This window comes from Thalassophryne amazonica, chromosome 5 (genome assembly GCF_902500255.1).
Source record: "Thalassophryne amazonica chromosome 5, fThaAma1.1, whole genome shotgun sequence".
NCBI lineage: Eukaryota > Metazoa > Chordata > Actinopteri > Batrachoidiformes > Batrachoididae > Thalassophryne > Thalassophryne amazonica.
In genome coordinates this window covers 24834043-24847929 of record NC_047107.1, presented here as the reverse complement: position 1 = coordinate 24847929, position 13887 = coordinate 24834043, and the positions used below count along the sequence as shown (strand labels likewise).

The following is a 13887-nucleotide window of genomic DNA, read 5'->3' as shown; positions in this document are numbered from 1 at the left end:
CGTTAAGACGAGATTTGGAACTGATTTTATTCTGACCACTCGTGTAGAAACAATATTTACATTGTGACAATCTGAGGAACAAAATGCTGAAATAGGATTTTAAAAAGTAAAAGCCAACGCTGATCATTATGTTGAACCTTGGCCACATGCTCGGAGAGTCTGCTGTAAGAGGTTTAACAGAAGAAAACAGTCAAAAGAACAAACACTTTTAAAAAGAATAAACAGCTTTAAAATCCAAACATGATGAGTAGCATACAAGTGTCCTAAAGAAACACGTCTCATTGTTAAATAAAACAAAAAAATAACCCATTCAAATTTGTGACACAACAGTCCACATACTGTGATTCTTTTAAACCATAACCCCCCCCCCCCCACACACACACACACAAATAATTTTTCCTCAAGCTGAACCGATTACAAAAAAGGTCACTAATTCTCAGTTATTTGTCAGCATTTACACTCGTGACAACCTATGAAATATGGCAACTGCCTCCTTTTCTGTTTTATTTCATAAAACATTTTAAGCTTACAAAAAAAAAAAAAAAACATGCAAAATTTCTCCAATTCTGTTAAATCTGGTTCAATTCTGGTTTTAAACTCAACATAGACAGACATAACGTTTTTAAATCTGATTTAAACTTAATATGGTTCACACGAAAATGTTTCAAATCGACACTGAAATACTTAAACCTGCTTTAACAGCAGTCTCTAAAATGCTGATTATATATATATATATATATATATATATATATATATATATATACATATATACATACACACACACACACACACACACACACGTATATATAAATAAATCTTAAATTGTCTTATGGGAATCTCGTTTAAAGTATCTTCAGTTCTATAACTGGCACAGTGCTTTTACACAATTTAATTGAGATCATATGTTAATCTAATGGCACAAATAATGCAAAACTGGGGTTTGTGTGTGTGTGTGGGGGGGGGGGGGGGTAGAAATGCCTCTGATGTAAATTTTAAAACCTATTTTCTTACACTGTACATATATAAACTGAGTGATCCTTTAAAAAATATTGAAAATAATCGGCTACAGCCCCTAATGAAGACTGGACTAAATAAGACTTAATCAGTGTCTACACAGCAGAAGAAGGTCAATAAGACACACTAAAAAGAAGAAAATAGGACATCACTAGATGTTAATAGTTAATAAATAAAGGTCTATTCGATACTAAAACAATCTCAGTGTCTGAGTTTTTTGTTTTTGTTGTTTTGCTTTTTTGCATTTCAGTAAAATGAAAACAGTCACAACAAGCAAACCAAAAAAATTAGTTCAAAATAACACCAAAGTTTCCTCCACATGCAGCCAGTGGACAGGGGAAACTTTTTATAACACTTTCAGCGCCTGTTTGTGGTGAGATATGTTGAACGCTCCAACAGTTTTAGTTTGATTTTCAGGTAAAGATCAAATCCTAAAAGCCATTTACATGCAGACTGCTAAAATAAAAAAATGTAAGATTCACCTCCCAGTGTTTCTGCCATCACTCCAGCAAGCTTTCATGCGCTGACAGCCGAGGATTTTGCGCAATTATTGCGTTCAGTAAGGAGAGGATTTGCAAAGACACCCACTTGATGACGAGGTGGGTTTGCTTATGAAGCCGTGCTCAGACAGAAATGTGTGTTAGCAAGTCTGACATTAGGGCGTGTAGGCAGGTGGTGGCTGAAACTGGTTGGCAATGTCATAATCAGCGGGAAAAGTTTCACTGCTGTCCTCCATCTCCGACAGCAGCTCCAAAGCTTGCTCCTCCTCCTCGGTGGGGTAGTGGCGCAGGAGGTTTGCGGCCGTGGCGAGGATAGAAGCTCCGCCTGCTCCTGCCACCAGGTAGAAGCTAATAGCAAAGGTGACGTAGATGAGGGAGCCATGGTACTTTTTGTGTTGCTGCTGTAGGGACAGGATGAGCTCCGAGGCCCAGTAGCAGAAGCCGATCACTGTGGCGCACTGCAGCACTGACAAAAAAACAAACAAACACACACCGCAAACATTTAAGACTTACTGTGCTAATAAAGTACAAGTCAGCTATTTATATTAAATACACACATACAGTCCTGGTCACCACTATTAATACCAATGTACATTAGCTACACAACTTAAATAAAACAACTCATGCAATCAGAGTATTTAACAAAAAGTCCAAAGTTATAAAGAACAAAATATTTTACAAAATGAAAACAAAATGCTGCTGTAAAATGTATGTTATTTGTACACTTTGATGATTTTGTAATAAATCCTCACTTTTGCAGCCAGTTTTCTTTACATGACACAATGGATACATGAACATTTGCAAAAGTCACTGAATATGTCTGACTTTATTTATATCAAACATTAATGAACACAAACAGTATGGTACTACATGGAAAATGTGTATGAGTGAGCAGTTCTCAAAAACCAAGTGACTGTACAAGAAGGACAAGGGAGACAAGTCAATGAAACACCTACAGTGAGGAAAATAAGTATTTGAACACCCTACGATTTTGCAAGTTCTCCCACTTAGAAATCGTGGAGGGATCTGAAATTTTCATCTTACGTAGGTGCATGTCCACTGTGAGAGGCATAATCTAAAAAAATCTAAAAATCCAGAAATCATAATGTATGATTTTTTTTAATAATTTATTTGTATGTTACTGCTGCAAATAAGTATTTGATCCCCAACCAACCAGCAAGAATTCTGGTTCACACAGACCTGTTAATTTTTCTTTAAGAAGCCCTCTTATTCTGCACTCTTTACCTGTATTAATTGCACCTGTTTGAACTTGTTACCTGTATAAAAGACACCTGTTCCCACAATCAATCACACTCCAACCTGTCCACCATAGTCAAGACCAAAGAGCTGTCTAAGGACACCAGGGACAAAACTGTAAGTATAAGTATTTGAACACCTGTGAAAATCAACGTTAATATTTGGTGCAGTAGCCTTTGTTTGCAATTACAGAGGTTAAAAGTTTCTTGTAGTTTTTCACCAGCTTTTCACACACTGCAGCAGGGATTTTGGTCTACTCCTCCACACAGATCTCCAAATCTTTCAGGTTTGGAGTTTCAGCTCCCTCCAAAGATTTTCTATTGAGTTCAGGTCTGGAGACTGGCCAGGCCACTCCAGGAACTTGAAATGCTTCTTACGGAGCCCCTCCTTAGCTGCCTGGCTGTGTATTTGGGGTCATTTGGGGTTATTTGCAGCAGTAACATACAAATAAATTATTTTAAAAAAATCATACATTGTGATTTCCGGATTTTTTTTATTTTTACATTATGTCGCTCACAGTGGACATGCACCTAAGATCAAAATTTTGGACCCCTCCATGATTTCTAAGTGGGAGAACATGCAAAATCACAGGGTGTTCAAATACTTATTTTCCTCACTGTACGTCACCCTTGAAGGAGTTATGGGACAGTGGTCATAACCACATTTATACGACACACTTTCAGGTGAGTGTTGACATAAGCAGGGTGAAGGTGTGCTGTCAACCTGTCTGAGTGTTGCGGACTTTATAGACAGCGCTGGACTTTAGACACGCTTTTTTGTTGTTGTTGTTTGTCTAAGCGGGGACAGAGAGTTTCTGGGAACATAATACCAAAACACCTACTGTGCGCCTGCCTACATGCCGGATTCTTACATGCATTTTAATGTGGACAATTCTGAATAGATTCACAAATGTCAAATGATTTTATAAACCTTAAATGCAGGGGTTGGAACACGGATACTGGCCACTGTTACTTTATGTAAACCTGTGTTTCATTTACTCAGAGTCATTAAATGCCAATTCAACAAATGGATGTTGCATCTCAGATTCCTCTCAATTTTTGCACATTATATGGATCATTTTATTAGGAAATACAAAGTAAAATGATATCTATGAAGGATAGGCAGGTATGGCCTGCTCTGAACCCTGTAGTACTCCTAACCTTAATCCTCGCCTATGAAATTAATGGTTCTAAATGGTGTTGTAAGAGCATTATTAACATATCTTCAGGGTTAAGTCTTTTTTTTTCTACTAAAATATATACCAGTTGCTTACAAAAAGCTTTTGAAAGTTATAAATATTCAATATTCTGCACATTAAAAATTCCTGAATTTGCCCTTTTATTTCACTTCCGATTATATTTTGGATTGTATGGAGGCATATTTGATGGCAAATAAATGTGAACACATTTAAAAAAAGATGTCATCACATCGGGGGCTCAGCTGATGGCTCCACTGACAGCAGACTCATTCTGTTGTTTCATAAAGAGCTAAGAAAGAATCCAAACTGCTTGTTTGCTGAGTATTGAGACTGAAGACTTAAAACTGTCTCCACCACTATTTTTATTTTAATATGCTCTGGGCAGTACATTACGGTGAAAGGATGTGCACGTGCTCTTATTTTAAATTATTGTAACAGAACTACAAAATGCATTAGTGCAGCACAGCCAGGTGCATGTGCATTGTGGTGAGGTGAACATGAACACAGAAAGAAGCTACAGATGTGAGTATGACTTTTTTTTTTTTTTTTTTTTTGCTGGAGTGGTTTTACAATTTAGAATCAGTGAATGAAAGCAACACAAGTGCAAATATGGTTGAACTTTTAAGAATGAGAAAAAGAAATCTTATATAGAATAATCAAATTGTGGCCCTCTGAATCCTAATCCTAATCAAATCAAATCGTGAGGTGCCTAAAGATTTCCAACCTTAGTTCATACACCTGTAGAGTTTCATACCTGTGAGAATGTGTGCAAATGCATATCTGCGTGTGATCTTTAGAGCAGGGTGTTTGGGTCCAAACACGTCCAGTAGGAAGGCAGTCAGGCTGCAGAGGATCCCCAAAAAACAGAAGGCAGCAATCACCCTGAGCAGTAAGATGGTCTGTGGGTTCACACAATAATCTGAAAGTGAAAACACACACACATACACACACAAAACTGAATTGAAACACCTCAAATTCATACATGGTTCACTGCTGACTATGAAGGATCTTTGCATAGAGCGATTCGTTATCAGCATCACATAGAAATCATGGTGTTAAATCTTGTTATGATATGGTACATCTTGTAAATCCATCCATTACTTTACATAGCTATAAAAGTGGACTAAAAGCAAAGTTCGTGCAGGAGTATTTACAATGACTTGTTTATATTATCTGGATAACTTGATGTAATACTGTTGTATACTGCTGTGCTATGTTTGTTTTGTTCGGGAGAGGGTGCTCCATAAGCCTTTTTGGCTTCCACCACTCCCTGGCACATTATCCATATTGTATCTTTTTTCCTCTCTCTTTTATTATTTTATGTTTATAGATTATTTTTGTATGAGTTTTATTTTGTGCTAAATAAACAAATCAAATCAAGATCACATCTTATTTTCTTATTGTGTTTAAATTTGTGTATGTGACAGCAACACAACTCTGCTCTGAAATCAACACAATGGTATAACAGAAACAGACCACAGTGTGTAGTGGTGAGGAATATTGTAAAAGCTGAATGACAATTCAGACTTCAAGAGGAAAATGTGATCACAGACCCACAGGCAGTGGTGGAAGACATATTCAGATCTTTTACTTCAGTAAAAGCAATTCTACCACACTGTAGAAACACCAGAAAGTAAGTCTTGCATTGAAAATGTGACTTAAAAGAAATATAAATTAGCAGAATAGAAATACTTAATGGACTGCAGTTATATTGTGCATTCACGCAAGAAGTACTTGGAAGAGATGCCTCGTTCACGCACACTGATGTCAGAGAGCTCTCAAGCAAGGTGCTCAACTTGGGGAATTTAAGGACCGAGCCCAACTGGACTGGTAAATGGACTGCATCTATATAGCACTTTTCCATCTCAACCAGAAGCTCAAAGTGCTTTACAATGATGCTCCACATTCATCCATACGCACTCAAACACTGTCAGGATGTTGCCATGCAAGACGCTCACGACACACCGGGAGCAAACTTGGGCCCAAGAGCACTTAGTGGTTGTCTGGTCTGATTGGGGTTTGAACTGAGGATCGCCTGGCCTCAAGCCCATTGATTAACCACGACCATCACCAGCCACTGGATGAATGAAAACATACAGACTGACACAGGAGTACCCATGTTGGGCTGAAACAGTCTCTTTTTGGAAAGAAAACAGAGTGACAATTATGTAATTTCCAGAAAAAGATAACGTTGGTCCTGTATTTCCAGATGTCGAGCAAGTAGTAGGTTGGCTGTGATTTCCACCAAAAAATCCAAACCGGCTTCATAATCAATCTCTGGCTGCACCTGAACTGAAACCCTACAGAATGACACACCGTAACCATCTGTGGTTTTCCCTCACCGTCCAGTAGCTTGGGGTCAATGGACCCCAAGACATCCGCCACTCCGAGCTCTTGCCTTGGACAGGTGCCTCCGTGGACGCGGAGCCAGGCGGGTTCGGCCAGAGCCGTGCAGAGGGCGGTGATGGACAGCGCTCCGGGCAGCGCCGACACCAGGCTCCGCTCCGGCTGCTTGGGCAGAGAGGTGGCCGCTCTCCTCCTCCGGCCCCCGGGAACACCACAACCAGGCGGAGCGTACATGCTCATCAAACGTCCTTCCAATAAAAGCCTTCCTTGCTGAGGTCAAACGGGCGTCAGGCTCATGAACAGCAGTCCTCCTCACAGCGGAACGGGGCGTCTTAATGTTCAACCGGTAAACGAGGCGAGCGTCGCTCCTTCAGGCCTGTAGCTCTGCTGTTAGCCTCTGACGCTAACGCCAACTGACCCAACTCTAACAAAATACTAACTTCACAAAAACTAACACAATAACCCAGTAGCTAAACGGAATAAGGCTAACCGTTGTGACAATTAAATATCGCCACTTTTACTCTAAAATAAAGAAAAGAAAAACAAAAGGCAGCTTACACTTCCTACTAAATATACTGACTTCCTTGTTCACAGCATTCTTCTTCACTGACAAAGCAGACTGCAGATTCAATAACAACGATGACTACTACCAGTACTGCCACCTACTGGTGACTATGGCAAGAGGATAGATAAAAATGTGTATATAATATATGTGTGTGTGTGTATATATATATATATATATATATATATATATATATATATATATATATATATATATATGTATATATATATATATATATATATATATATATATATATGTATATATATGTGTGTGTATGTATATATATATATATTTGTCTTCTTTGTTCAGTTCAATTTAATTCAGTGATTTTTTTTATTTTTTATTTGTATAGCACCAAATCACAACATCGCTGCTTCAAGGTGCTTCACATGAGTAAGGTCTAAGCTTACCAAACCCCCTTAGCAAGCACACAGGCAACAGTGGTAATGAGAAACTCTCTTTCATGGTAATGGGGAAGAAAGAGGGATGACCCACTGCTTAAGCCATTCTAACAGTTACAAGGTTTTTTGTTTTGTTGCTATTGTTTTTTTTTTTTACAAATTTTACAAGAACTTCCTTACAAACAGAAAAAACACAAAATAGAAACAGAAAAACAGAAGAGCAACAAAAACAGAGATCTTAATTGAAATTAAAAACAAGCAATCCATCATGCATCTTCAGGTGGTTGAATAAGTAAGTCTTGAAAGTATAAGGCCTCCTGGGATCAGTCCAATGCCCTCCATTAAAGGTCTTGTCAGTGCCTCGGATAGAGAGAAAAAGAGCAGAATCAATCAGCTGGAAATAACTGTACCTAAGGCATTAATTCACCAGCAGTAAATCAAGAGAAAAATGGAGAGATTACTAAATTGTTCGCCGGCAGCTCTTCACTGACCAGCCCAGAATTTATATGTAGTGAGACTGAGACCTGTTCCGTTGTTAAAAATATGAATTAAAAGGAGAGGAAGCATAATTCCATACGAGACTGGCATGCTAGTCATACGAGAGGGAGAATAAACGTGTCTTCAGTTTGGACTTAAATGTCTGTTTGGAATCTGACTGTTTTATCTCTGCAGGGAGATCATTCCACAAGACAGGCGCATGATAAGAGAAACCGTTGTGGCCTGCTGACTTTTTTTTTTTTTAAACTTTAGGAACACAAAGTAGTCCTACACCCTGAGAACACAGAGCGTGGGCCGCTATGTAGGGTTTAATTAGGTCAGCTAGGTGGGGAGGCACTCGTCCATGAATAATTTTATAGGTTAATAACAGAACCTTAAAATCAGACTCACAGAGACAGGAAGCCAGTGAAGAGAAGCCAAAATAGATGTAATGTGGTTGAACCTTCTGCTTCTTGTCAAAATTCTGACAGCAGCATTTTGAACCAATTGAAGACCCTTAATGCTGGACTGCAATAAGCCAGAGAACAGGACATTGCAGTAGTCCAGTTTAGAGGACACAAATCATGGATCAGAGTCTCTGCATCAGCCGTAGACAGGATGGGACAATTCCTTGCTATGTTACAAAGGTGGAAGAAAGCAGTCCTGGTGATTTCTCTAATGTGTAGGTTAAAGTACAATGTGGGATCAAAAATCACCCCAAAGTTACTCATTTTGTCAGTGTAATGTATGACACACAAGCCTAGGTTGAGCATTAGCTGGCCAAACTGGTGTCTATGTTTGATATCTTGATATCTAGCTTTTCATTGAAGCAAGGCAATCCTCTAAAGTCTTTATGTGTATGAGATTACCAGCAGTTATTGGCATATACAATTGAGTATTGTCAGCGTAGTAGTGAAAAGTAATCTCATAACACCACCGTATGTGACCAAGGGGTGCTCAACCTGGTCTCACGGAAAGTCGTGATTCAGCAGCACAACATATACATTAATGTATTGGTTTGTGATATTGTGATGAAAAGCACCTCATTTTCGTCATGGCAGCATGAATTCATTGTAATTCATTCCGTGATGGATGCATGAAATTAAAAGTGAAGCTGGGGGGTCGGGGATGGTTATGGTTAGAGTTGGGGGAAGGAGTAGGGTTAGGTTATGGTTAAGATTAGGATTGGGGGTAGGAGTTGGGTTAGTAATAGTAAGTTAAAAAAAAAGTCACGAAAATTTGACTCATTCCGTGACGTGAACAAAAAAAAAAGTGAGACTGCACTGGGGTGCTATATAAAGGGAGAAAAGCAGGAGGCCTAAGTCGGGCCCCTGTGGAACCCCGTATTTCATGGCAGCAAGGTTTGAGGTGACGTTATTGTACAGGACACAATAAGAGTGACTGGTTAGGTAGGATGTCAACCATGCAAGGACATTTCCCGCAATCAAAGCGATTCTCTAGCCCATCAAGTTGAATATGATGATCTACTATATTGAATGCAGCACTAAGATCTGACAATAACAGAACCATAGTAGTGTCTGAATCCATTTCAAGCGGAAGACCATTTATCGCTTTAGTGAGAGCTGTCTCTGTGGAATGATGAGTTCTGAATGCAGACTGCACTGGCTCAAAGAGGTTATTCTCAGGAAGGTGGTCCACAAGCTGCTGTGAAACCACTTTTTCAAGGATTTTAGAACAAAATGATAGGTTTGATATCAGCTGATAGTTTTTCAGTAGACTAGGGTCAATGTTAGATTTCTTTAAAAGCATTGGTTTAATCGCTGTGGATTTAAAACATTTAGGAACAGATCCCGAGGTTAGTGACCAGTGTTGCCACAGTTACTTTGAAAAAGTAATCCAATTACTGATTACTCCTTGAAAAAGTAACTTAGTTACTTTACTAATTACTCAACTGTAAAAATAAGTAAGTTAGATTACTAGTTACTTTCCCCAGCTGCCGACAACAACCCTCTGCCACCTCAACATGACAATGATACCTGTTTTGCCAAAACTCACTTTATAGTCACCCTTTCTTGACGTTAATGGAAATAAATACTTGTTTTATAAAAAGTAAAATAAAGACCTCTTTCTTGACCTCATATTTAACTGTTGACAGCACTGTAACAGTAAAACGTGCAATTTCTAACCTACATTGTTTATAAATGTAACTATTAAATTCTAACATTTTTCTAACATTTAAAGTTCAGTCGAATCCCGACCTCCTGCCCACGGACCAAGTTTAATGCTGCTATCGACCCACAATGCAAAAATAATAGTAACGCACAGTGACTTGGAGAAGTAACTTTAATCTGATTACTGATTTGGAAAGATTAACACGTTAGATTACTGGCTACTAAAAAAAAAGTGGTTAGATTAGAGTAACGCGTTACTAAGTAACGCGTTACCGGCATCACTGTTAGTGACAGGCTAATAATTTCCAGTACAGTAGACCCAAGTGTAGGCCACAGGTCCTTAAACAGTTTAGTTGGCATAGGGTTGAAAAGACAGGTTGTGCATTTAGTGGAAGTTACAAGTTTCATCAGCACACGCAGTGAGATACTATCAAATTCAGCAAATCTCAGTGATGGCACCCACATCAATAACAGGATACAGAGGCAGGACTAGGGCATGCTGGGATATATTAGACGGAATGTCATCTATTTTCCTTTCGAAGTAATCTAAGAAATCTTGAGCTGTAAATGGAGAGCGGGTTGCGGGTGGTTGTTCATGAAGTGTTGCCACCGTGTCGAACAGGAACTTTGAATTATGCTTGTTTTTGTTAATCAAATAATTGTAATAGGCCCATTTTGTACCCAACAGTGCATGCTTATACTCCAGAATAGCATCACGTCATGCACAGCGGAATACTTCTAATTGTGAACTACGCCATTTTCACTCTAGACCTCTAGACTTATGCTAGAGGCCATGTAAATGATCATCAAATCATGGTGAGTATGGTTTTTTGTTTGTTTGTTTTTTTTGGGGGGGGGGGGGGGGGCATGATTTTATTGTAGGCGAAACGATCAAATCCAATGTGCTTGTGAGCACTGAATGTAAGCTGTCCACAAGGCCATGTACTAAACTATCATCCCCCGAAAATGACTGTAAAATATCAGGCAGTCTGGTTCTAAGTTCATTACTAGTTGAGGAGTTGATGTGACGTTGTGAAGATAAATAGGTGTGTCGTCCCAGTGGACAAGGCAATGAGACTGTAAACTTAATAAATGAGTGATCTGAAACCACTGACGTAAGAGACACAATATCAATATTTGACCAAATCTGTGTTTCTGTTAATGTGAGTCAAACCCTGAATGCATTGGTGGAATTCTAATACATCTATAATGTCCATGGGGGGTTTGCAGAGGAGGTCAGAAGGCTTGTTTACATGAATGTTGAACTCACCAACAATCAGAATGTTATCTGCACGGGTTGCCAAACTAGAGATAAACCCACCAAATTCATCTACAGTGAGGAAAATAAGTATTTGAACACCCTGCAATTTTGGAAGTTCTCCCACTTAGAAATTATGGAGGGGTCTGAAATTTTCATCTTAGGTGCACGTCCACTGTGAGAGACATAATCTAAAAAAAAAAAAATCTGGAAATCACAATGTATGATTTTTTAAATAATTTATTTGTATGTTACTGCTGCAAATAAGTATTTGATCCCCGATCAACCAGCAAGAATTCTGGTTCACACAGACCTGTTAATTTTTCTTTAAGAAGCCCTCTTATTCTGCACTCTTTACCTGTATTAATTGCACCTGTTTGAACTTGTTACCTGTATAAAAGACACCTGTTCCCACACTCAATCAATCACACTCCAACCTGTCCACCATAGTCAAGACCAAAGAGCTGTCTAAGGACACCAGGGACAAAACTCTAGACCTGCACAAGGCTGGGATGGACTACAGGACAACAGGCAAGCAGCTTGGTAGAAGACAACAACTGTTATGATTATTTATTAGAAAGTGGAAGAAACATAAGATGACTGTCAATCTCCCTCGGTCTGGGATTCCATGCAAGATCTCATTTTCTGGGGTAAGGATGATTCTGAGAAAGCTCAGAACTACACAAGAGGACCTGGTCAATGACCTGAAGAGAGCTGGGACCACAGTCACAAAGATTCTCATCTTTCTAAGTAGGAGAACTTGCACAATCAGGGGCTGACTAAATACTTTTTTGCCCCGCTGTAAATAGATCCTTGTCATTTGATTGGTGGTTTATATGTCACGTGATATGGATCATTCATCCCATTTTCCATGCTGTTCCATTTACCGTGCAAATTTGGCCCTATACATTTTGTACCATTGCACGCCACGACCACCACGCAATCACACTAGTGGCAATGGCACTTAACTTAAAAACAAACATGGCATGGTTTGTTTTATTCTTCTAACACACACACACACACACACAAATAAAAACAAAGAACAAATCCAGTCCGCCATTAAGCCGCCTGGAGGCATCTGCAATATTCACTGGGACGTCTTGAGCTGAAGTACCACCCCAATTCCAGTGAAGTTGGGACGTTGTGAAAAATGTAATTAAAAACAGAATACAATGATTTGCAAATCCTCTTCAACCTATATTCAATTGAATACACCACAAAGACAAGATATTTAATGTTCAAACTGATAAACTTTGTTTTTGTGTAAATATTTGCTCATCTTGAAATGGATGCCTGCAACACGTTTCAAAAAAGCTGGGACAGTGGTATGTTTATCACTGTGTTACATCACCTTTCCTTCTAACAACACTCAATAAGCGTTTGGAAACTGAGGACACTAATTGTGAGTGTCGTGATTGAGTATAAAAGGAGCATGCCCAAAAGGCTCAGCCATTCACAAGCAAAGATGGGGTGAGGATCACCACTTTGTGAACAGCTGCGTGAAAAGATAGTCCAGCAGTTTAAGAACAATGTTTCTCATGTTCAATTGCAAGTAATTTAGGGAGATTCCATCATCTACAGTCCATAATTTAATCAGAAGATTCAGAGAATCTAGAGAACTTTCTACACGTAAGCAGCAAGGCCAAAAACCAACACTGAATGCCCGTGACCTTCGATCCCTCAGGCCGCACTGCATTAAAAACCGACATCATTGTGTAATTGATCTTACTGCATGGGCTCAGGAACACTTCAGAAAACCATTGTCAGTTAACACAGTTTGTCGCTACATCTACAAGTGCAAATTAAAACTCTACCATGCAAGGTGAAAGCCATACATCAACAACATCTAGAAACGCCACCGCCTTCCCTGGGACCGAGCTCATTTGAAATGGACAGACGCAAAGTGGAAAAGTGTGCTGTGGTCTGATGAGTCACATTTCAAATTATTTTTGGAAATCATCTGTGATGGTACGGGGGGGTGTTAGTGCCCATGGCATGGGAAACTTACACATCTGTGATGGCACCATCAATGCTGAAAGGTACATCCAGATTTTGGAGCAACACATGCTGCCATCCAAGCAACGTCTTTGTCAGGGACGTCCCTGCTTATTTCAGCAAGACAATGTCAAGCCACATTCTGCACTTGTTACAACAGCGTGGCTTCATAGTAAAAGAGTGCGGGTACTAGACATCCAGTGATGTTCAATCAGATTCAGGTGTGGTCTCTGGCTGGGTCACTCAAGGACATTCACAGAGTTGACCTGAAGCCACTCCTTTGATATCTTGGTTGTGTGCTTACGGTCATTGTCCTGCTGAAAGATGAACCGTCATCCCAGTCTGAGGTCAAGAACGCTCTGGAGCAGGTTTTCATCCAGGATGTCTCTGTACATTACTGCATTCATCTTTCCCTCAACCCTGACTAGTCTCCAAGTTTCTTCCTCTGATAAACATTCCCACAGCATGATGCTGCCACCACCATGCTTCACTGTAGGGATGGTGCCTGGTTTCCTCCAAACATGACTCCTGGCATTCACGCCAAAGAGTTCAATCTTTGTCTCACCAGACCAGAGAATTTTGTTTCTCATAGACTGACAGTACTTCGGGTGCCTTTTGGCAAACTCCAGTCGGGCTGCCATGTGCCTTTTACTAAGGAGTGGCTTCCATCTGGCCACTCTACCATACAGGCCTGATTGTTGGATTGCTGCAGAGATGGTTGTCCTTTGGGAAGGTTGTCCTCTCTTC

The 13887-nt window shown here is 39.6% G+C and overlaps 1 protein-coding gene across 1 annotated transcript; it reads right to left on the bottom strand.

Moving 5' to 3' along the window:
• Nucleotides 1-16: 16 nt before the first annotated feature.
• Nucleotides 17-6946, bottom strand: tmem127 (transmembrane protein 127). The gene is made up of 3 exons (XM_034169815.1): nt 6312-6946; nt 4724-4888; nt 17-1980 (listed from the first exon to the last, which is right to left on the bottom strand). The coding sequence occupies exons 1-3, from the start codon at nt 6553-6555 to the stop codon at nt 1670-1672; spliced, it is 720 nt and encodes a 239-aa protein (XP_034025706.1). The 5' UTR covers nt 6556-6946; the 3' UTR covers nt 17-1669.
• Between the last annotated feature and the right edge of the window lie 6941 nt (nt 6947-13887).